A 23,964-nucleotide genomic window follows, 5' to 3' on the forward strand; every position below is an offset into this window, starting at 1 on the left:
ATTTTAGCTGTTTTCAGTGAGTCAGATTCTTTGAATCAGCTATCCAGTATGAGTCGAAACCCAAAACACTCCCAAAGTTCCATCTTTCCTTAACTATGCCTTTCCATCTAATTCTTCCATAAAATCCAACTCAACAAACAAAATAACTATTCCTACATCAATGCATTTGGCAAAACATTATACATTTGTGCAAAAAACACTTGATTTCCATGCCCTGACTTGATCTTGGGAATCTCGAGAAACAAAACGTTCGGATCAGTTCTCATGTCTGTGTAATAGGGGCTTTCATAAGGCAAAAAGAAATGTTTTTTGGGAGTTTGCTGTTTACCGAAAGCAACTGATGACAGTCGTGATGTGATATTTGACTCCCATTTAACCCTGAAACCTGAAAAATTCCTTCCTGAGGAATTAAAAATCCTACAATTTACATCCAACAGTTATTATTGATTCAGATCACAAAAGACATGATGATGCAGAATCATTTGAAACAATCCTAATGTAAAGGTGATGATGATGGGGATGGTCCTAGCTCACTGGATCTGAAGGTCGTTATGTTAAATCTCATGCCACTCCTGGGCCCCTGAGCAAGGCCCTTAACCGCATAGCTGCTCAGAATGAATGAGATAAATGTAAGTCGCTCTTTAATAAGCGCGTCTGCCAAATGCCATTCAATGTAAATGATATATATAAATAGTGTATGCATAGAAATAAACAACTTTCTTAGGGCCCAGTACTCACCCTTGCACTTTTGAGTCTTCGAAAAATATAGAGAAGAAAGCGCTCCTTTAGTTGCATGATATGAGTAGGCTAATAGATGATAGATGTAACACAAATCCCTGTAAAAATGTTCCATTTCAACACCTATACGTATTCCGGTATACATCCTGTTCTTATTTATATTTGATGAGGCCATAGATTGTGGAGTTGAACTCCCGCCCTTTTCCCTCTTTAGGCCATCATTACTGTATGCGAGTGCAGTTGGTGGTTTTTCCCCCCACTGGGTCTTTCTGAGTGCATTAGTGGGCGGCAGCGCAGCAGAGGAGTGTTTAAGATCTACAGCATGGCGTCAGCACTACAAATAACCCGATGTCTTTGCCTCCTCTGCTACAATCGGGGTTAAACAGATTTACTCCATTTTTATATTTTTCAGAACTCAAATACAATGCAAAGAGAAAGAGAGAAGAACTGCGGCCTTTTGATATGTGCTTTATTTGAAGGTCATCGCTTTTCTTAAGCTCTTCTTTTTTTTCCATCCTGACATTCTGCTACACAGCAAACTTAATAAAGCTTCACATTTCTTTTGTCCCTGTAAAAGCATATGTACATGTGATGTAACGAAAACACCTCATGTTTAAATAGTAATGATTCTCGTCTCATGCTACAATGGCTTTAAATAATGCATAGTTCAGAAACGTGATTTGACGGTGGGGGTTGTTGGGTTTTCGTTGATGCTCTTCTCCCGGGATTCTTCTAGCATTTCTACGTCAGTGTGGCAGGAACACCGGGACGTGGAGGTCGTACTTGGAAATTGTAAACTGCGAAGTGTCGCCTCTTGGAGGGAAAAAAAATGCCCTTTCCTGTGCATAAATACAGACACCCACTTATATACCGTATGTACAATTCATCCCAGTATACCCCCCCCCCCTCCCTTTATTCATTTTAAATAAATGCATCAGTTGGCATATTGCTTTACCCCTTCCATACAAGCAATGAGTCTTTATCGTTATCTTCACATATAGGCCTATATCTTTCCGCCAAACATGAAATCTCCCAATACTTGCACATCATAAAATAAGTTCATGCTCCATAGCCATCGAACCGAACCACATATAACCATTAATCAGCATCTCAGCATATTGTCGTCCCCCCCCCCCATCTTTTCTTTCATCTCTATCATCACCTTGTGCTATTTTTTTTTCTTGCCCGGTCTGACGCTCTCTGATACGCAATGGAAAAGAGGACATCTCATGATGAAATGACCGGTGTGTGTGTTCCTGAGAAAAAGACATCGATGATGAATGAAAATGATTTATACAAACGAAATAAGGCAAGTGGAGATTGTCGGGTGATTGCTGTCTTGTGTTGTTCGAGCCTTCTGAAGAAAAACAAAACAAAAAAACCCCAGAAGTCTTCGCCTCTTGCCACGTGAAAAATAAAGCACTTGGTAGTAAGGTCTGTTGGAAATCAACTCAAGTCCGCGGCCTCTGATCTGTGACTCTGATCGCACAGGGATTTGTTGACCGGCCTGTCAATCAACGTGATGGACGGCCCTCCGAGCTCATGCACTCCCAGCTGTGAAGGGTTGCTTTTTGCAAGTGACGCATGACGGGAAATAGTGGTGTCTATTAAAAGCCCTTAATAATGTACAATTAGCTACAAATCAGCAATCTCTCCCAAACTAGGCTTGCTACAAGTACTGTATGCGAGAGACCACGAACTGCAAAATGTAGCTAGTTGCCCAGTTCAGCTGACGTGTCTCATCCAGCTGATTAAAAAAACCCCCAGCTTGTGCTTTTTCCATGTCGATTAGGAACTTCTCATGCACTGAGCGTCCTTTCCTGTGATCCTTTTCACTTGTTCTTCTCCCTGGTCCATTTGATCATGGTCTCTGGAGAGCGGTAGAGGAAGATGAGCTTGGAGTAGAGGTCTTCCTCCAGGTCCAGCTCTCCTGTTTCTCGGACAAGGAAGATGTCAGTGCAGAGTTTAAGGATGCGGTCCACGTTGGGTAGCTCCTCGAACATGATGGTGTGGGAGATTCCGCTGAAGAACTCGCGCACAAACTTGCCGATCACCAGCACCACGGACATGTACAGACCCATGATACTGGGAGGGGAAGAAAAACGTAGCAGGTTAAAGCTAATCTAAGCTTTTTTTCAACCTATACACATCGAATTCTCGATGCTGATTGGTCAAAAGGGATTTACACAAAATATATGGCCTATATCACATAAAAAACAACAACAAGCACAAATAGTTTGTTAGCAACTGGCTTTAACCGAGCCACATTTTTCAAGCCACGAATCAGTCTAATCAGTGCCAATAACAGAAAGCTGATTGGCTGTTGCATGTTGGCCTCATTTGTAGCTGTAACACAGCAAATTATATTTTGTCTAGCAAAATAAAGAGACAAACAAAAAACATTCTGCAGGAGCATTTCAATGAGCATTAGAGAAAGTGTTACATGGACATCGGATGTTTCAAATGATTTAAAATCTAGAACAGCCAATTTCAGACTTTTTAAGGCCTAACATTTAATTTTTGTCTAAATTTTTTTGTTAGACTTTCTAAGATTCTGCGGAAACCCTGTACATCTACAGCAAATGTAAAGATTTTACACAATTGAAAATTGTCAATACTCCAATGGTGCAATATAGAATAAAAAAAAGGAATTTCATTGAGGGGTTTACACGTGCAATTCTGTCCAACTTTAACAGTTACGTTGCGCTTGCAAACTGTAGTAAAATGATTATAGTGGTGTGTAAAAAAACCAAAACAAATGGCAAGGTTTATCTTGACTTACCCATATCCAGCTAGAAAGCCCAGACTAGGAGGGCTGACCTGATCACTGAAAATGTAGAGATCTAGTCCAGCCTTTCCATGTTCTTTATCTTTTTGGAGGATTTTGCCTGGCTTGGTCTGGTTCACAACCCACCACTCCTGAACTTTCCCTGCAGTGCTGTTCCCCCGGCCTAGAGCCAGAGTAATGTTTTCCAAACCTGAATCTGACAAAGTGAAGAAGAGACAAAACAGATAAAACATCAAAAATGAAACAAATACAAAAGCGAGAAAAATCGGTTTAGGACTTTTGACTGATTACACGTGATACCTTTACTCAGCTGTTCAATGGGTTTAGCGTTGGAATCACTGGGTGCACGGATATATCTCGGAAAAATTTTTGTGATCAGCCTGAAATTTGGCAAGGATTAAACATATTCCCGTCAAAAACAATCCCTATCATCAACGAACTGCTAAAATAAACGCAGTCAATCAAATGAGCTGCCAAAAGGGTGCACTCACACAGATGATGTTTGGTTATTTAACACTTTTACAAGGTTTTGTCTGGTGTCATCCTCCAGAGTGATGACATGCTTGCCTGTTGCTGTCTCTGCTTTCGCTCCTAAAGAGAGATTCCTGCAGTAAACAGATAAACGAAAAGAAAGCTTTCATACATACATACATACATACATACATACATACATACATACATACATATATATATATATATATATATATATATATATATATATATATATATATATATATATATATATATATATATATTTATTTTTTAATAAATGATTTATTTGGCTTCTCTCCTCATTAATATATTTCCAACATACACCCTAATACAGAGCAACTTACAAGGGCCTCGCTCAATGGCACAGCAGTGGCATTTTGGTGGTGCTAGGATTTGAACATGTGACCGCCCAATCCAGAGTCCAATGCCTTAACCACTATGCTACCAGCTCACACTTTTCATTTCTTTCATTTTTATTGTATTTTTTTTTAGGAAAGTGGGATAATGTATTAGTTTGCATTTTTTGCAGCAAAGCATTTTATATGGTAATAATGTCACTATTTATGAGGACTATAATGTTTTTGCAGTCAGAAAGCTTTTTTTTTTCTTACTTAGACAGTTGACCTGGGAGGTATTTTAACCAGTTTATTCTTAAAAAAAAGAGTACTATATAAAAAAAAGAGGAATCACTAAAAGATAGTGAGCTATACCTTTGAACAGACCAAGCAATGGTTAAATGGAATTGCTTGTCCTGTTCCAACATTTTGATCAGGTTTTCTCGGCTGGGTGGGCTGATGGTCCACAGCGAGTTGGAACTTCCCTCTAGGTGGGCGATGGTGATATCCTGATACACGTACGCCTCGAGAAACTGCAACGCCATCTACACAGGAAATGAAATCACGTTCCTGCAATCTGCCACCCACCTTTAGACTTTCATGAATTATTTAAATATCTGCTGCCCATTCTGAGTGATTGTAAACTTGTAATTGTAAAAAATTTAACAAAGTTACCAGGCATAACATTATGACATTATAACATTGTGACATTGTGACCGGTGAAGTGAATAACACTAGTTGTCTCTTCATCATGGCACCTGTTAGTGTGTGAGATAAATTAGACAGCAAGTGAAAATTTTGTCTTCAAAGTTGATGTGTACAAAGCAGGAAAAATGGGCAAGCGTAAGGATTTGAGCGAGTTTGACAAGGGCCAAATTGTGATGTCTAGACGACTGGGCCAGAGCATCTCCAAAACAGCAGTTCTTGTGGGATGTTCCTGGTGTGCAGTGGTCAGTGGTCCAAAAGTGGTCCAAGGAAGGAACAGTGGTTTATATAAATATTTACATCGTTATTCCAAGGTTGTCCAGTTGCCAGATCTTGTATGAAATGCATTCACCTCACACAATCGACACAAAATTTTAAGCCATTTGTGACCTCAACCTGGCAACCAACAACCCAGTTGCGCTGTTGATATTTACGCAGGTCACAGACAAAGGAAGTTGAATCAAGCATCAGTGGTACAAATGAAAGGAAATGAGCCAGGTGGTGCTCGTGCAAAAAATGAATACATAAATTCAACAAAAGCTGGACAAATATTTTTTATCTTGAAGCCATGTAAATAATGCGTCTCCAGGATTTCGTTACCCAAATGTTGACAGTTACGACTGTAAGTCAAACTACTGAAGAAGTTATAATGCTATTGATGCTCAAAGGGTCAGGACTGTTTTGGCAGCAAAAAACGGGACCAACACAAAATTAGACAGATTGTCATAATGTTTTGCCTGATCTGTGGCCATAAAGGTATGCCTAGTCGGTGTACATCACAGTGATAAAGCATTATCTTGGCTTGAAAACATGGTCATATGGTGTGCCAGGCAGCCTGGACTTACACAAGGTACTTACCGAATCTGAACTATGCACTTTATTGAAATCCTCAAAGTCTTTTAAAGTAATGCTTATCAGGTTCTTCTGCTGCGCACTCATTGTGAAGATTGGCTAAATGAAAGCGACAAAGAGGAAAACAGATTAAAATACATCATTATCTTTCTGCTTGTATAATGTGATATAATGATCGAAAGAAGACAGTAATGTTAATAATATTACAGATGATTAATAAAAACCCTCCTGGCGTCTATTTATACCTGGAATCCACCGAGTGTGAGACTGACCGAGACGTCCAAGGGTGCGTTGACGACGCCTGCTACAGATTTGACCAGAGACATGAAAAGCAGCGGGAACCAGACGATGCAGATGAGCAGCATAACAATCATTCCACCCATCCCATACTTAACCACCTTCTTCTTCTTCTGACCCCGGGGCTGAGGATACCGCTGGAACACACACCCACACACACAATAAAAAGGTCAACAGAAACTTATATAGCTTTTATTTATTTATTTTATTTCTTTTATATACATATATAGCTGCAATATCTTAATCACATTCAATCACACAGTGAATTCAGAGTTGCCTGTAGCATAGGGATACATTAAAATGGTATGCACTTCAATACATTTAATACATTTTAATGTAGTAAAATATTGCATCACCCCCTATACTGAATTTTTATTGACTTACCTTTTCGGATTCTCTCCAGCACTTCAGAACGAAGATGTGTGCATAGATATCCTCTACGCAGATCCAGCTGGACAAGCTGAGCGTCGTGTCTGTCCATACCCAGTCCATCACGGCACGCAGCTCAGTCAGAAATGGGATCACACGAAACCTTTATGACACAGTCAGTATATTTTAAGTGTGAGCATAACAATTTTGTTGTATATATATATATATATATATATATATATATATATATATATATATATATATATATATATAGTTAAAATCTGAGTACGTCTGAAATCTGAGTAAAATCTGAAACGTATTAAGTGGCTCCTTTAAGTCTCTGCCTCGCTCTTAAACGTAGTGTCATTGCTTTTTAGTTAAGTTTAGTTAGTTACAAGGGCCAAATTGTGATGGCTAGACATCTGGGTCAGAGCATCTCCAAAACTGCAGTTCTTGTGGGGTGTTCCCAGTCTACAGTGGTCTGTATCTATCAAAATTGGTCCATGGAAGCAACAGTAGTGAACCAGTCACAGAGTAATGGGCGGCCAAGGCTCAGTGATGCATGTGGGGAGGGAACGCTGGCCCTTGTGGTCTGATCCAACAGACGAGCTCCTGTATCTCAAATTGCTGAAAAAGTTCATGCAAGATGGGTCAGAACTGTTTTGGCAGGAAACAGGGGACCAACATAATATTATGTAGGTGGTCAAAATGTTATGCCTGATCGGCGTATAAATTCTAGTAAAAAATTTCGCAAATATATGTATGTGGCACGTGGACAAGTGGCATTTTTGCGAGTGGAGGCGGAGCATATGCTGCAGTGTTTGCCTGCCATGAAAAAAAAAATTTAATAAATGTTTTTATGTACGATATATAAATGGACAATTTTGTCGTATCACCAGCGTCATCGCAAGATCGCCGTGAGCTGAACCGTCGTAACTCGGGGACCATCTGCATATATGCACTTTTTCATTGCCAAAAGAAAATTTGAAAAAACTGTGACCATTCAATCCATATTTAACCATCTTGTGTACTTAGACAAATTCACATATATTACATGCAGAATGAACTGGCTTGTTTTGTCTCTAAAATTCTGCATTCCTAATGAAAATCTTATTTCAAGCCATTACATTTTTTTAAGCTAAACATCCCAGACAAGAAAAAATGTGTGCATGTAGAGATGACTAAAAAGAAATAAAGAAAAAAATAAGGCAGTCGCTACCTGAGGCATTCAAATTGGAATTCAAACTAAATAATAATCAGTTCTGTTGAGCTGTTTTGATTTTTCTCAAATTGATACTGCGATACTTGCTGTGTGTGTTTATTCCGTTCCGTTAAATTCTTTATTTGTCAGGCTGCGTTTTCCTCTAAATGCTTCCAGTAGCTATAAACCTAAACTTGCCCCTTTGCGGTGTACTTCAGTCAATGGCTGAGAACTTTCGGGGCATTGTTTTACAAGCCTAGATGGAACTGATTTACCACACCATTTCCTTGTGAGCATTAAGTTACTTCTCAATCTCCTTACTACCCTTTACTACAGTGAAGGAAAAACTAAGCCGGGTTACATATAAGTGCTCGTTTGAACTGTCTTGCTTTGCTTTGCACCCACAAGCACATCCTGAATCAATGAGATCAATCAGTGCCTTTCAAATTGATCTGCTCTCACCCTTGAAAGAGAAAGAGGTTGACATAGTTGTAGCTCTTGGTCAGAAAGTTGCCCAGCACACGGGTGGGGTAACCACAGCGGATTTGATAGGCGGACAGACCGAAGTAAATGCACTTCACAAAGTACCACAGCTGGGCCACTGTGTTCTGGCTGAAACGCCTGGAAGAGAGTGCACAAGCAAGATTACTCTATTAACCGTCTGAATAATCCGCCGAAAAGTCACAATGGAGAAACGAAACCGTGTTTTGTAGATGTTCACTACCTTTCCGTTATTCCAGGCAGGATAAAAAACATCCAAAAGTGGATACCGAACACCAGGATAACTTGGAAAATCACTTTGCCCATGACGGTTTTACGCAGGTACAAAGCTCGGTCGACTACCATTGTGCCGAACTGGATCAGCACCATCACCAGGAACGGACCTGGGACCTGATCTTCAGACAGCGAAGATGTGATGTCCGCTCCTCCCTGGTGTTTCTAAAAAAAATGAGACACAGATTAAAGAGCTTATAAAAATGTAGGAACAGACAGACCCAGGAAGCAAAAATAAGAATTAAAAAGCGAATGTTTTTGTGTATACGGTCCAAAAGCACTGGTATGTAGCACAGCGGTTCATTTATAATGCAGCCAATATTTTTGGACATAAATCATTTATTATATTAATTGCCAAATGGCAGATGTTCTTTCTTCAGCCAGAACAACAAATGGTTTATAAGTGTGTGGTTTATAAATGTGTGGTTTGTAAGTGTATGGTGGTCTAAGAAAACCCTACGGATGTCACTGGGACTAAATTTTTTTAAACTGAACCCAAAAAATCTAGTTTTGAACAAAATATAGTTCAATCATCATTTTAATTTTACTTTGACATACACAAAAGTATTTCACCAAAATTACTACTGGGAAAATGTTAAAGAATTAAGTTTGCAAATGAAAATTTCAAAACCATACATAGGTCTGGTCTCTGTACATAGGCTACTTTCAAAAGTGAGCACAAAATCAAGTGCAATACATAAATACTACGAATTTAAATATGAATAATATGATCAATAAAATGGTAACAAAAGTGCAGAGAAAACCAAGAGTCATTCGCAATCCTGCTTTTGAAAGAGACTGTGGAAAATCTAAAATACCCCGAAAGCCCAGAAGCCAAAGACAATGATGATGAAGTCAACTGTGTCTGCCAGGAACATTAGTACATAGACGTCTGTCACTGCACTGTAATCAGGATGGATGAGGTTATAGAAGAACTGACGAATAGGAAGGTAGATTTCTCTTCCTCTGGAAAAAAACACAAAATGGATAGAAAATAAATATTTTGTGTAAAATACCCCACCCCAAAAGTTTTACCTGTACTGTGTGCGTTTGTCGTGGCATTGTTTTGACAACCTTACGCAACACCAAAACTCCATTTCCCTTTAGATCTGCATTCATTTTGGCTACACCCATGTATTGATAACAGGAGAGTCAAACCTCTATATAAAGTAATCTCCAGTGAGACATTCATTGGGATTCAGGTGTGGACAATGTAATGGTTAATTCATGTGTGGAAATGATTCCTTGTGTTTCTTGAGCCACTTTTTTACCACCTGAGACTGATGAATCTTGGAACTGTTAACCAGAATAGGCCTGTTCCAATAAATTACGTGAATAACCTGGTTCTTTTTTATTGCTGCACGGTGTTGCTGAGCCTCGACCTGACCAACTGGAGCAATCCCAGATCATAACACGGGCTGCTCTGGCTTGATCATTAGGTCATAATCATGCCATAATCATGCCAGGTGCTTCGCTTCCCAAATTTTTTAGAATTACTTTTTAGAATATTTATAATATGATCAGTTTATTCTTGTTAGTACACATCTCATTGTGCTTGTAAAAAAAAAAATATCGGATGATAATATTTAAGGTTTATTTTCCAACAATATTCCTCCCCCCAAAATGTATAGGACTTCTTGACCCAATTCCAGAGATTGCATTATTTGCTTGATGTACAATTCTCCCTTTTTCAAACACAGTAACAATGTTTCCACAACATATTAATCATTGAAATACTGATCCATGATGTACTGATGTAATTGGTTATTTAAACCCAAACAATTACCTTTTCTTTGCCCAGACAATGACATGTACAAAATACTAAACTGCAAGAAGAACCACTTTAATAAGTTTTTAAACACACACTTACTTCTTGAGAAGAAAGAATTTGGCTTTAATGAGCTGCTCTCTGAGTTTCTCCATGATGAGCTCCTTGCGAGTTTTGGGTTCGACTCCGACCTCGCTGCTTCCTCTGCAGCTGCTGTTCCTTGTGCTCGTGCTGCCTAAAGGGGAGCACAATATATTCAATTATGCAGACACGGTATATTATTATCAATACTTTTTATTTGCCTTGTAATACATTTGCAAGTGTAAACATCTCATTTGAAAATGCAAAAAAATAAAAAAATTAAAACTATATAAAAGTGTATGGTAAGGGTTTATGTAAAATGTGAAATAATACCAAATGTGTACAGTGTATTCATTGTTTAATAACTTTTTTAAGAACCATTTTTACTGTATTTTTTTAAATGTCAAAATAGATGTGTAATTAATAAGTCCAAGAAAAGAAATTACCTCAGAATAACAATTTTTTCAGTTAATAATTTATTGTAAAGCTTCTTTACTGAAAATTCAGTTCAGTTAAATTTTATTTGCATTGCGCTTTTAACAATGGAGCATCGAAAAGACGCTTTACAAAATGGAATAGATCACAAATATGATTCCAAAACTCCCTGGAATGGTTCTGGGTGGAACCGAATGTCCATTCATTATTTTTTTATCAGTGTTGAGGTTATCAATGCTGATAACTGATAAAGATTCATGTGTAAATCTGTTCATGTGTTCAAGGTTAAAATGGAAAATGATGGCACTCGTCTCACCAGATGAGCAGTGAAATCGGTCTTCTCACCTCTTTTGGAACGTTGGGATGAGTGGCGTGAGATGTACGAGCCGCCGCTGGAGCTCTTGCGCCGCTGGTACGTGCGCAGTTCGGGCTGGCGCACTTGCACCTGCTGCACAGAGTCCAAGTCTGTAGAACTTCCCAGGTTAAATCTCATTGAGCGAGGGGGCGAGCTCTTCTTTTTTGTCTCTGCTGGAATCAGCACCACCATTTTGTCTTCGTCCTCGGACTCATCCCGATGTTGAGACCTGTCTTTCTTTGTCTCTTTGTCTTTGGGATCATCCTCGTCCCACAGACCATGGCACTAAAACATTATCATAACAAAGATGTAGCTTGAGTTAAGTGTGAATGGTGGTACAGCTGGTAGAATCTAAAGATTAAAATTAAAGGGTATGAAAATCATTTTTATTTAAGCACCTTTAGAATCGAGCGATGGAAAAAGAGAGCAAGCAGTTGGACGAGGTCGTAATGGACATAACCATCTTTTTTCTCCACCCCAATAATGTTAGGAGGGTGATAGGGCTTCTTTTTGTCCACTTCCAGGTTCTGGTTGAAGGGGAAAAAGCTGAACTGGAAGAAGTACTTGATGACGATGGTAACCTAAAGGAACAAGTCAGAACTATATTTACACACTCACAAGACTTACAATGATAAAGAAATCCCTTTATACTATATATATACAGCACATTTAAAAATGATAGAATTGAAAAGGAAAAATTTGCCTCTGTGTAGATGATGGCAGTCATCCAGAAGCGTTTGCTGGGCCGTGGAACAGACAGCATGGCCCACAGAAAAATGAGAACGGGCAGCACCAGCGTGGCCATAGAAGCTGAAATCATGTGGTTGAGGATGATGACCAGGTAGCAAACCATCTCAGAGTGAGCAACTAACAGGTTGTAGAGAGCATAGCATAGCTGCAGGCCCAACGGCTGGGACTTGTAGAAGCGCTCTGAGCCATCCAGCTCTTCGTCATAAAACATTCTGGGGAAAATTGAGGAACATTTTGTTCGGAAGAGTCGAGCAGATTGACTGGGAAATTGTTTACTTCATATATGCATTTAGTATTAAATCTGTACATCTAATAAGTCTGTTTTTAACTACTAGACTACTGGTGTTTAAAAAGTCACAATGAAAAGGTCCCTAGCTGCAAAAAGTTTGAGATCCTCTGGTCTAATCAATCCCATAAATGAGTTTTGTAATGTTCACATCATGCAGCAGAAATAATAAAGCTTCCTGTATAAGTAGGAATGCTTGCTGCTTACTAGATAAAACACGTGATTCTGTGTGAGTCTTACTTGTTGAGCAGCAGTTCACTAGCCGTCAGCTCGGTGGTCTGCGAAGGCAGAAGTGCATCATCCGACAGTAAATCTGACCTGCTATCTGAGGTCATCAGCATGAGCTGCTTTTCTTCATCACTCTCCTGTGAGTCAACAGAAAGACGGTCGAAGCTGACTGCTTTGCTATAGCTGGGAGGAACATCTGCGTCTGACGTGTTTGGGACGTCTGTGTCTGGGGTAAAAAGCCGGCCGCTAGTCCTCTCTGGTCCAGAAGAAGATTCGCCATCCTCCCTCCCAGGGCTTTGAGCTTCATCATCATCCTCCAGCCTGTCCTCATAATCTTTAGGGAACTGTTTTGCCGCTTCAGGTTTTACTTCTTCCTCAAGCTCCGGGACTTTTTCTAGCTCTTGTTCTGATTCAGGCTCAATGGAGCTCCAGGGGCCTGTCTTTGCTTCCTCAACTTGTTCAAGTCTTTTGTCACGGTGGTGAGACTGATCTTGCTCGTCCTCCACCTCATCGATGGTGTCGTTGGTACCTTGTCGTGAGAATAAAGTGACGCACTGAGTGGCTTCGCTGTTGTGAAAACACACAATGACAGGAAACCACTGGTAAGGTAAGGCTGCGTTCACGATAGTCAATAGTATTGCATCAGTTTCATTTGGCTGGGTTGGGTTACAAATGGGTGTTTTATTAGTAAGGTAAAAAAGTAGGGGAACACGTGCACATTTCCCATTGTTGGCCCAGTGCTGCCTAATTGTATTATAAAATGCAGTATTTTACTGCTGGTCTGAAAGTCTTAGTAAGTGCTCACACTGCAGGAACTGTATGTTTGAAAAGGAACATTATGCTGACAACACATAGTTGATGTATAGGAAAACATGCTGTGAGATTACATTCCCCCTATGTCACGAAGCTTGATTTGTTCCTGAGATAATCAAGTACTTAAAGTCCTCAGGAGGAAAATCAATTTGGTATCAACCATAAATACGTTTGAAGTGAAACACTGTTCCAAGGTGGATTATTTTTACCCATTAGGTTTGATAGTTTGATCAAACAAGGTAGCTAAAAATGTTTTATTTTGCTTTACTTCATGTATTTCCGCAATATATTACAGGCCAACATAATATAATAGGCCAACAGAATTTTTTCCTAAGAAATGTACATAGTCATACAGGAACTTAAAAATGGGCATTAGCAGTGGAGATGAGTGAGGATGCGTTATAGCATTAAGGACCTGGAGATGTTGCTGCTGCCACTGTCTGCAGACGAGTTGGACATGTCCATGCTGTACATTTTGCGCAGTTTGGGCCGAGCACGCTCGCTGGTTTTGGGCACATGATGAGTACATCGTCCAGGTCGTCCAACGTGGACTGGCGAGAAAAGAGCATGGTGGCCTCGGTGTATGCACTGAATGGAGATGGATGGAGATGTGAAAAAAAAAGCGAATTGATGAATGGAATGAAGCAATGATGGCTCGCTATGTTGCTATAAAAATGCACTATTGCTGTAATATCATACTTTAGTCGAGTATAAGGCTGCACTAAGGAATTTTCTTTATGTGAATGAATTTAAATGCTTCCAATTAGAAGTTGAATAAAGAAACAGTAATGAGTATTTTCACTTGGAAAAACTTTTCAAAGTCAAATATCGCACTTTTTACTTAACTACATTTTGCAGAAGCAGTAGTTCCTTTTTATTTATGAGCGGATAAAAACGTAACTGGTCAAACACGCAGCAAGCCACCAATCAGGGTCGAGCGTGAGTGTGTTGAACTTGTTTTGATTGGCAATTGGTGGTATCTACTTGAACTAACAGCATCAGTTCAACAGAACATTTCGAGAGTAATAAATGATGGAAGAAACTCCTGACTCGAACCTGCCACATCACACGTGAAATTATTTGCATGATTTTTCTGAAGTAGTTGAAAAGATGGTTTTGGGCTCATGATCATTTTAATAGATATCAATCAATGTTCGACTCATTTATATCATTCTATAAATAGATTGTTGTGCTCAGAGTAACATTCAAGCCTTTTCACATAAACTGAGTTGATAAAGCCAAACATTATACATTATAGATATAATAAATCATAGTACTTTGGATACTTAAGTACATTTGAAGGCAAATGCGTTTGTAGTTTTACTCAAGTGAGCACTTTTGCTTTTACTGGAGTCATATTTTACTGAGTTTATCTCTACTTGAACTCAAGTTCATGGTTTGTGTACTTCGTCCACCACTGTGGGTATGTGCCATAATACATCGTGCAGATTCGCTTCCAAAATAAGCACGCTTTAAGGCAGATATGTTGTCACTTGCAAACCTGCATCTTCAAAGATATAAAGATATAATAAATATTCCATTAATAATGATTCTGTATCATGCCTATACTGTATCATGACTCTAAGCCATGGGGAGGGGTAGCTTAGTGGTTAAAGTCACTGGTCTTTGCATTAGAAGGTCATGAGTACAATTCCCAGCCTCTCCAAACTCCCACTCCTGGGCCCCTGAGCAAGGCCCTTAACTACTCTACCAATGCAATAAATAAAAAATGCGATATAAATTGCTGCGCTGTAAAACATACTTATAATACAATACGCACTGTAATTCTCATATAAAGATGGGTAGAAATCTAGAGAGTGAATCTTTCTAAACACAATATATTATCAGGGCAAATACTGAAAAAACACATAGTTTTTGTGAATATAGATATGATCATGTGTATAAACAATGTAGGAAAGCCTTGTGGAATAATGATGACGATGATAAACGACAAATTAAATGCCCATGATCCTGTCTGTATAACCTTGAAATACAACTACTGCATGATTTCAAAAAAATAATAATAATAATTTGACATTTTTTTCTTTTACAAATGTGAATGTGTGCAGTGTTCATGTCAATGAACTCACTGTATTAATTGTCCTAAAATAACAGTGACAGGATATTTTATGGTTATTTATGGTGACACATATACAGTACACTTATACCTGGAGATGCTATCTCGGGATGCCACGGAATCCTGGCTCTCTAATGTATAACCCCTGCGTCTGCGCCGGAGTTTCTGCGAGCCCGAGTCCTCCTCACTGATCTGATCCAATCCGGACTCGCGTGAAACATTCAGGCGCATCTGCTTCTGGTAGTACACGTGGATGCTCTCACGTGATGGCACGTTACCCTGTTGGATCATAGCAGAAGTGAAGCTTCTGTTAAGAATTTTATATGGGTCAAAAAAAATATGCATAGGAAATATATGTAAAGTTCAATACACCATTTATCTAACAATTCAATTTCAAGTAATAAAGAAACGTCTTATCTTGTGTGTGTGTGTGTGTGTGTGTGTGTGTGTGTGTGTGTGTGTGTGTGTGTGTGTGTGTATCACACCTTTTTGACCTCTCTAGTGAGCATGCAGCGTTCGATGCGCAGCACGGTGGAGATGTCGATGTATTCTTTACAAATGTTGTTGATCCACCTGGTCAGGCTCTCCAGAGTGGTCAGGAATAGCACCCAGGTAAACTTGATGATGTTGAAAACCCTTTTAATAATGTTGTCTATGAAAAAAAAAGACCATTATTGAATCATTAATGTTTTTTTTTTTACTGAAAAATTGAGAGAAAAAACGAGAGGCTGGTGAATTCAAAGATGCTATAAAGGAAATAATAACAGGTATAACTTTCCAACAGAATTAAACATATCAAGCTGTTACAATTATAGTCATTGGAAAATTGGTTCTGGTGTGAAAGATGAATGATGCAGTTTGAAGCATGCTGTTTTAACCAATAACCAACTGTGGGGCGGTAATTTCTTTGTCTATACAAGCAAGTCATTTTTATTTCTTATGCATTCTATTTCTTCAGGTTCACAGTGACTTTACTGTCTTGCTCTATGTATTATAGGTGGAACAAAATAAACTGATTAGGTCGATCTAAATGACATTTTGTTCTCATGAAAATTTTTAAATTTAAATTTTTTTTTCTTCAAAATTTCGATTTTTAATAGATACCTGGTCCTTCCTTCTTGTCCTCCTCTGAGCTCTGCTGTTCATCATCTCCCATCTCAATTGCCACTTGACCTGCTCTCACACACACAATTTTTATTTATGATTTTACAGTTGATCATAACTGTATGGTTTACTCTAAAATTTCGACTCCTGTTTGCATAATGCACCTTCATCGTTGTCTTTCCGGTGTTTACGCCCTCTTCCGTATCTTTTCCAGAAATGCCGCCGCTCCTTCCCCCGCTCCTTAAGAGCTGTTTTGGAGTCTGTGACCCATGCTTGGTATACAAACTGTGGAGCAATACAAGCCACTATCAAATCATTGCAATGGCTTTAGACCACAGAGTTTCAACAATGGTTCTGGACTACCCCCTGCTCTGCATAGTGTAAGGTTTTTCTCTAAGACACCCACTGAATCTCTGGAGGTGCTCTTAAACATAGGGGCACACCAAACCGACATAAAAAAAACCTAGCTGGGATGAAAGCCGAATGTGACATCGTCCCTGCATTAGAACACACAGGACAGACTACAGCTGACGGTCAATTAGCGTGTATGTTCTGTGCTTGCGTAAAAGAACATAACTTTTCCATACCAGCAGGTGGCAGTAGTCTGTATTCGGGATCCAAACAGGGAAACCCCAAAAGCTACAACTTTCAATATATATATAGCAAGCAGCGTTTACACCTGTCGCAATCATTACTAACGGATTTGTGTAGCTTTTTTTTATCATGTCTGGCACTGGATTTGTCAGCCATTGGTCTTCTTGTGGATGAAGGAAGAAAGAAAGAATCTGATAAGAAGAAATGGGTGAGATTGTGGATACTGAAGGAACAGGCACATGTTAATTAGCTTGTCTTTGCAGTCTTGATTCCACAAAGCCACAAATAACCCTTCGGTCAAATGAGGTGACAAGACAAGTGGCAAAAATGACGGCAATTGTTTGTTCTCTTTGTCACCAATGGACTCCACCCCCGAGTGAACCGTCGGAAAAAAGCTGATGCCGTCCAATTAGAGCCAACAGAGCAAAAACTAAAGCCGCCCTATGGTCAAAAACCACCTGACATTGCCTAAAGGCTGATGTTGGCTTGGTGTGTCCCAGGTTTTAATTAACTGGTTGATTGAATGAAATGTCTTAGTGACTCGAGACCAGGACTGAGAAACTCTGCTTTTGAAAATAACATAAACAAGCTTCAAGGTGCTTCACAAAGTCACAAAACTTCAGCATGAATTCAAACAGCTATCTTAATGTGTGTCTATTACAGGAAAACTTTCACTAAATATTTTCACTGTGGTTGCTTGAATTCAGGCCAAAAACAAATCAAGTAGGATTGCAGTCATTTTTGCCCCACTGGCACAGAAACTACTTTTGAATCTAAATTCTGAATTCCAATTCCAGTTTAAGGTGCTTACATTTGTTTGATCTGTAAGGGTGATGATGAGTATACAGTGGGGCAAACCATACAGACCGAACACAAATATGTAAAAAAGCATGTACCTACAAACAAAAAAACACACCTAACCCAAATACACACAGGATACAAACCAACAATGGAGATGATGAAGTCATTGGGGGAAAAAAACGCATGCTAAACAACCATAATGACGACAGTTAATGAAATAAACAACAACTTTTTCATTCCATGTTGCACCATCAGAGAAGATTATTTAGACTATTTAGGATCTTGTAAACATTACTTCAGCAACATGGAGTGGAAAAGCATGGTACTGTCAAGACACAAAGATACACATAAATCATAAACAGACACAAACAAAACCAGATAAACACAGCATAGCCTTTAGGTGATACCTTGGCTGCCCTGATAAGATACTGAAGGATAGTTTTGGGCAGTTTTATTATAGACTTGGGCAAAGCCAGGACGGCTGAGGCAAACTTTCCAATTGCTCGCTGAGGAAGAAAAATAGAGGAACCCATTATCAGAAGAAACGTGGAAATAAGTTGAATACTATTACCCAAACTGTGGAGTGCTAAACCAAATCAAATAAGTAGAAAAGTGACTCTTAACCATTATATAAAACACGTACTCAGGTAGCTTACACTAACACATTCAACAACCATGCACCTTGGAAAATTAAGTCTAAGTATTATCTCATTTAGTAATATATAGTAATTTCTTTATTTTTCATTAAATTTTTTAAGTTTTTTTTTTCGTTTTCTTTCTAGTTTTTTATATTTGTATAACACCAGCATACCATGACAAATTTTCTATTGGTTAGAAGATGCAGATTTTTGTGATTTTCTATCAATTTGGACACTCCATGCAAAAACATTTACAAACATGATCAATTGTTGATATGATGATATTTTTAGAAGGATTCTCCAGTATTAGTGCTTTGTATTAATCAGGGGTACAGCTGTAACTTCGCCAACACAAGAAAGCATGAGTAATAACATAAGTGATGTTTTTTAGATGTTTCACTACAGGTAACTATAGCTGTAAACATACTAAAAATATGACAATGCAAACTGCTAAAACTTTCGTGTACATTAACACCATTTGGCAGACGCTAGAGGTCGAATGATTAAACGGTTTTGCCGATAGTTAACTGCTGGATCGATTGGCTATCGGCAAAAATCCATACCGATAATCTAGTAATCGGTTGATTAATCAGTGATCGGCAAGTACGATCCGAACTAGCTATTGGAATCAGTAAAATTAGGCGACCTCTAGCAGATGCCTTTATCTCATTCATACAACTGAGGCTGCTCAAGGGTCCAGTAGTGGCAGTTTAGTGGTAGAAAGATTTGAACTTATGGCCTTCTGATCAGAAGTCCAACATTTTAACCACTGAGCTACCCTTACCCCTATGGTTTACTCTTTCCTTAACCATATTATGAATCCTCACCTTGAGGGGTCACTACATAGACACCACAGTGGTTCTATATTAGGTCATACTGAACACTATGTTCTCTATATGAATACATATTCCAATATAAACTACACTCTATAAGACATAATGGAAAAGAGAGAATAATAAAAATCTAAACAAGATCGATGAGTAAAACATTGGCTGGCATTACATTAAACTGATTAAATTAAAATCTTCTCACCTGGAATGCAGATTTCTTGGGTGGGTCATCATCTTTTTTCTCTTCTTCCTCTTCCTCTTCTTCACTGTCAGTTTCAAACAGGTAATAATCACCGCTCCTCACCACTAAAGAAAAGGTGAGAATAGTCATTCGCTCTACAGCACAGGCCACACGGGCAATGCCGGACATCAACAAGCGTGTATAGGGTTTAAGAGTTTTATTATAAAGTAATATGGATACATCTAGCAATAAATGTTTATTATAAAGTTCATTATAATCATCCATGGAGTTAAAGAAATGAATGAATTGCATGAATCCCTGTTTGAGGGACGAGCCGGCACAAGATGACATCAACAGAAAGAGTGGATTGACAGCCAGGGATGGAGTGCAAAGAAGCCTTGAATCAGACATACCACATTGTACACAAAAAATCTTTGGTGACATTTATATTACTGTAGACAATACACAACAGATCTGCCCAACAGACATGGAAATGTTAAAGCAAGTAAACAAAGGAAAGGTTTAAGAGACTTTAAGACAGAGAGAGAGCCTAAAGTAGTAAAGAAGATTAAAACTGGTTGTGTACTAGAGAGGAGCTCCCACTAACTAACCAAGAATGACAGCATCAAAAATGAAGCAGGGATGGTTAATAGTTCGAACAAAAACAGACCAGGAACATTTTATCCCCTGTGTCCTGTCCTGTTTGCATTGTAGGACAGGAACTGGAGTGGGGAAACTGCCTTGTGTCCTTGAACAGAACAGCCACAATGGACAGGGTTAGGGTGGGAGTGTTGAAATAGGAGAATGAACAAAAAACACAAGCATGTAAAAAATGAAATTCTTCTGTGGTTGAATGACAGAAAACAACTGAAGTAAAACTAGAATAGCACAGTGATGAAATGAACTGCTCAGCCTGATTATCAGGTGAATTAATTTAGCAGATATTACAACCATATTAAAGAGCCAATCTAACTACTAACTGAAAGGTAGAAGTAACAGGTTCGTTTCCATTTCCATTTCTGAGTAAAAATAAAAACAGTAATGAAGGAAAGCATTTTTTTAAAATGCAACCTGTCAGCATTGATCAGTTCATTCTGTGCTTTCTCTGTGAAAGAGAGAGTTCCCAGCCATAGTTCTTTGAGTTTTGAAGGAAACCAGACTGGAATAATGGACTCTCTATTTCTTTTAGTGAGGATGAGATAAATTGAAACCACGGCAGAGATTCGCAACTGTGGGCTCCAGGGACCAAGCCAATTGTTTTTAACTTTTAACGGCACTCAAAGCCAAGGACTCATTACCACCCAGGTATTAGCATTTTTCCTGTCTTTAGATGCAATACAGTACCTATCTATTTAAGGCTCGGATTTTTCCAAGGGTGAATATTAATCTTTCGAAAACGTCAAAAATATATTTTATTAAATGGATTTTTTTTTACATTGTCTTACATATGTTTTCACCCACCTTGAACTGTTATACAGTTTTGTAAAGTTAGAACCAGAAACTGATTAAATTGACAATTGAATTAATAGTAACGTACTTCATTGGTAAAGTAAAACATTAATTTAAATATAAGGAGTGTGTGTGCGGGTGGGGGGTTCCTGATTTAATTCAATTTCATGTATAGCAGAGGCAAAGGGTCTGCTGCAAAAGCTGTTGTTCGCTGAAGTAAAAGTGGGAGGGTTTTGTAAAGACCATTGACAATGACCTTTATTTGGCTCCAATAATGTTCTCGCAAATTATGCAATAAGATTTGGCCGGAAATGTTGAAGGCATTGGACAAAGTTTCTGTTGTGTTGAAGGATGCCCTTAGTCTCCTCATGCTAAAGTCAATATCAGGAACGTACCAGTGGGGAGAGACCTCAATATCTTACATGTGTCCTGGAAATGGTTGGCCACTACCCCTTTAAAAGAGCTGGAATTTGTGGCCGGGTATACAGCAGACTCTGTTTGCACAGAACTCCAAAAAAAAAAAAAAAAGTAAACTCCATTCTAGTAATTATGTTAAGTTCAGATGGCAGTTGGTTGCAGCAGTACTAATACACTAATTCTGAAATTGACAACATATTCAATCACAATCTTACATTTAATAAGCTGGTTTGAGTAGATTCCTGACATATAATCCCTACTGAGTCCATTTCAGTTCCAGGATTTAAAACTACAAAAGGTAGAAATGTTAAAGAGGGTTAGAAATTATGAATACATTGTACAGCCAAGTCCAGAATGACTGGTACCTTTCAAGAGAAAATGAATGTGCACAATAGATTTTACAAAATAAAAAATAGAAATACAAAATAATTTCCCCAGTAAACACTACAGTGGGAAATTATGAACTTTTTTAAGAATAGGTCACTTAAATTAAAAGATAAAAAAAAAATCCCTTAATGTATACTACCGCATGTAACTAATCTTTATGTTGTCTCAGAGTTTAAATACAAGGTTGCATAAGTGAGACAAATAGTTGTTAAAATCATAATTGCTTACTGAAAAATCTAAAAAGTGTAAAGGCCAAAAAGGGTGGAAGAGAAAACCCAAAAGAACATGTATGCACAATTGCAGATTTTATATAATTCTATTTTGAGTTTAAAATGTACTAATAATATTAAGTGTCCGAAGAAGCCTTTTCTTGAAACCAACACAAAAAATACATATAGAGAAAATGTCTTTGTAAACCATTGAAAAAATGCATATTACTGCATTACTATACATTACTGAATCCACTCTAAAAAAATAGAGATGGGACTGTTTTGAGGCTGGTGGTCTGCTGGCTCTGAGGATTGATGGTCTGCTGCCTCTGAGTATTGATTTTGTAATGGCTATCTTAGATTTAGACTGTAAAACCAAGTGAAAGCCTGTGGTCTAAATTGACAAAAGCTTGCCAGAAAGGTTCAAGGGCATCTTGTTAGAGTTGACTAGAGGGACTAGAGTTGTGCATCGATACTGGTATCCCGCAGGATGCAACAAAAAAGTCGCATGGACGGGAGGTTTTTATTTTCATGCGAGCACGAGCAAGTAGTCAGATATGAGGCTTGCAGGATAAACATGTTCATGCGCGATGCATTTACAGCCATCATTCATTCCTCCTTAGTAACTGCCTGGTCAGGGTCGCAGTAGTTTCAATTCGGCTGCTAGTTTGTTTGGTTTTTTATTTTGGGAAACAAAATTAAATCAACTTATTCGAAAATATTAGTTGGGTACAAACAAAAAAAAAACAATAACTGCGTGAGCGGGATTTAAAAAAAACAGTCCCGCGCACATCTCTAGTTGATTTCAATTATGAACTCGAGTGATGTAGATGAGTTTGAAAAACTGTCATTGCCGGAATTCACACCATACTGACTGACAAAAAAAAGGATGCCGGAGATAAAATCTATATTCAAACTAAATAGCAGACAAATATGTTTAATGGAGTCATTTTGCATGTTGTCATGAAAGATGTCAGCAATTCTGGAGCTGTCTGTATTTTCTGATAAGCCTTAAATAGATTCAGGAGAAGCATAAGGCCTGGGTGATTTGAGTTTGCTGATTGGTCAGTCTCACTGAGCCCTGGTACAGTATGAGAATCTTCTGAGTTCTGGTCAAGGACACAAGGAACACTCAGAGCAGAGGAAATTATGATAGTAAACCTACTGGAAGCATGGTCAACCCAAGGCCTCCACCACTGCTTTTTTTTGGCCTTGGCTTTCTCTTTCTCTGCTCCTACAATAAAATGGTGGCAAGATCATTAATATAACTGAATAAAAAAAAATATCATACATACATGTAAGTGTATTTTCTTGTGTTTATGGTGCGCAAAATATATAATGACATATGATGAATTAATATTATAATACACTTTTTTTTTTTTTTTTTTTTTTTACCAAAAACAAGATTTCACTCTTGGCCTATATTATCCAATTTAGCTGCTGATCTACACCAGTTTAAACATCATCTCCTTTCACTCCAGATGCATTTTTCGTACCATCGTCGTCTTCATCCTCTTCACCAGCTTCAGGTGGAAATATTGTCTGGCTTTCAGTAGACTCCTGGGTCAGGCTCAGCATCTTCTCCTTGCCCTTTTTAAACTTCTCCTGCCGGGTCTTAATGCGGTCCATCCTGGGTTAAGGCATTCAAATTCATCACATATGATTCAGACTATATTTATAAAAAAAAATAACTAATCGGAGCTACATTTGGGATAAACAGGATAATTTTTGAAAAATATTATTTATGAAAATCCAAATAGTTGAACTACATTTCGTCCATTGGAAATGCTTTATAAGTCTTTCAGATAGGCTTTTTTTTTGTTAGGCCTCTTTCCCTACTTTCTTGATAACATATGACCTTAAATGTCATAAGGCAGAAAAAGGCAGAAATTGAAACCTGAATTCATGCAAAATCATCTAAAATGTATATTATGCTTAGGGAATATTTGATGCATTACTTTGTAACAGAGTAAAGAAATTGGCTACAACTCAAGTTATACCCAGACAACA

At 38.4% G+C, this 23,964-nt stretch overlaps 1 protein-coding gene across 1 annotated transcript in view; it reads right to left on the reverse strand.

Moving 5' to 3' along the window:
• Nucleotides 1–1,190: 1,190 nt before the first annotated feature.
• LOC124402998 (piezo-type mechanosensitive ion channel component 2) overlaps nt 1,191–23,964 on the reverse strand; it is a 75,762-nt gene continuing 52,988 nt past the window's right edge. The window contains 26 exon segments of the mRNA XM_046876516.1: nt 1,191–2,823; nt 3,521–3,722; nt 3,827–3,906; nt 4,018–4,131; nt 4,729–4,898; nt 5,917–6,009; nt 6,156–6,344; nt 6,592–6,739; nt 8,240–8,398; nt 8,502–8,716; nt 9,370–9,517; nt 10,422–10,554; nt 11,181–11,475; nt 11,589–11,771; nt 11,894–12,152; nt 12,467–13,021; nt 13,683–13,791; nt 13,794–13,855; nt 15,436–15,623; nt 15,830–15,996; nt 16,449–16,517; nt 16,613–16,733; nt 18,251–18,349; nt 19,514–19,617; nt 23,120–23,188; nt 23,451–23,584. Of these exon segments, the coding sequence (XP_046732472.1) occupies nt 2,571–2,823; nt 3,521–3,722; nt 3,827–3,906; nt 4,018–4,131; nt 4,729–4,898; nt 5,917–6,009; nt 6,156–6,344; nt 6,592–6,739; nt 8,240–8,398; nt 8,502–8,716; nt 9,370–9,517; nt 10,422–10,554; nt 11,181–11,475; nt 11,589–11,771; nt 11,894–12,152; nt 12,467–13,021; nt 13,683–13,791; nt 13,794–13,855; nt 15,436–15,623; nt 15,830–15,996; nt 16,449–16,517; nt 16,613–16,733; nt 18,251–18,349; nt 19,514–19,617; nt 23,120–23,188; nt 23,451–23,584 (4,318 nt within the window). The 3' untranslated portion in view covers nt 1,191–2,570.

Source organism: Silurus meridionalis, chromosome 20 (genome assembly GCF_014805685.1).
Source record: "Silurus meridionalis isolate SWU-2019-XX chromosome 20, ASM1480568v1, whole genome shotgun sequence".
NCBI classification, from domain to species: domain Eukaryota; kingdom Metazoa; phylum Chordata; class Actinopteri; order Siluriformes; family Siluridae; genus Silurus; species Silurus meridionalis.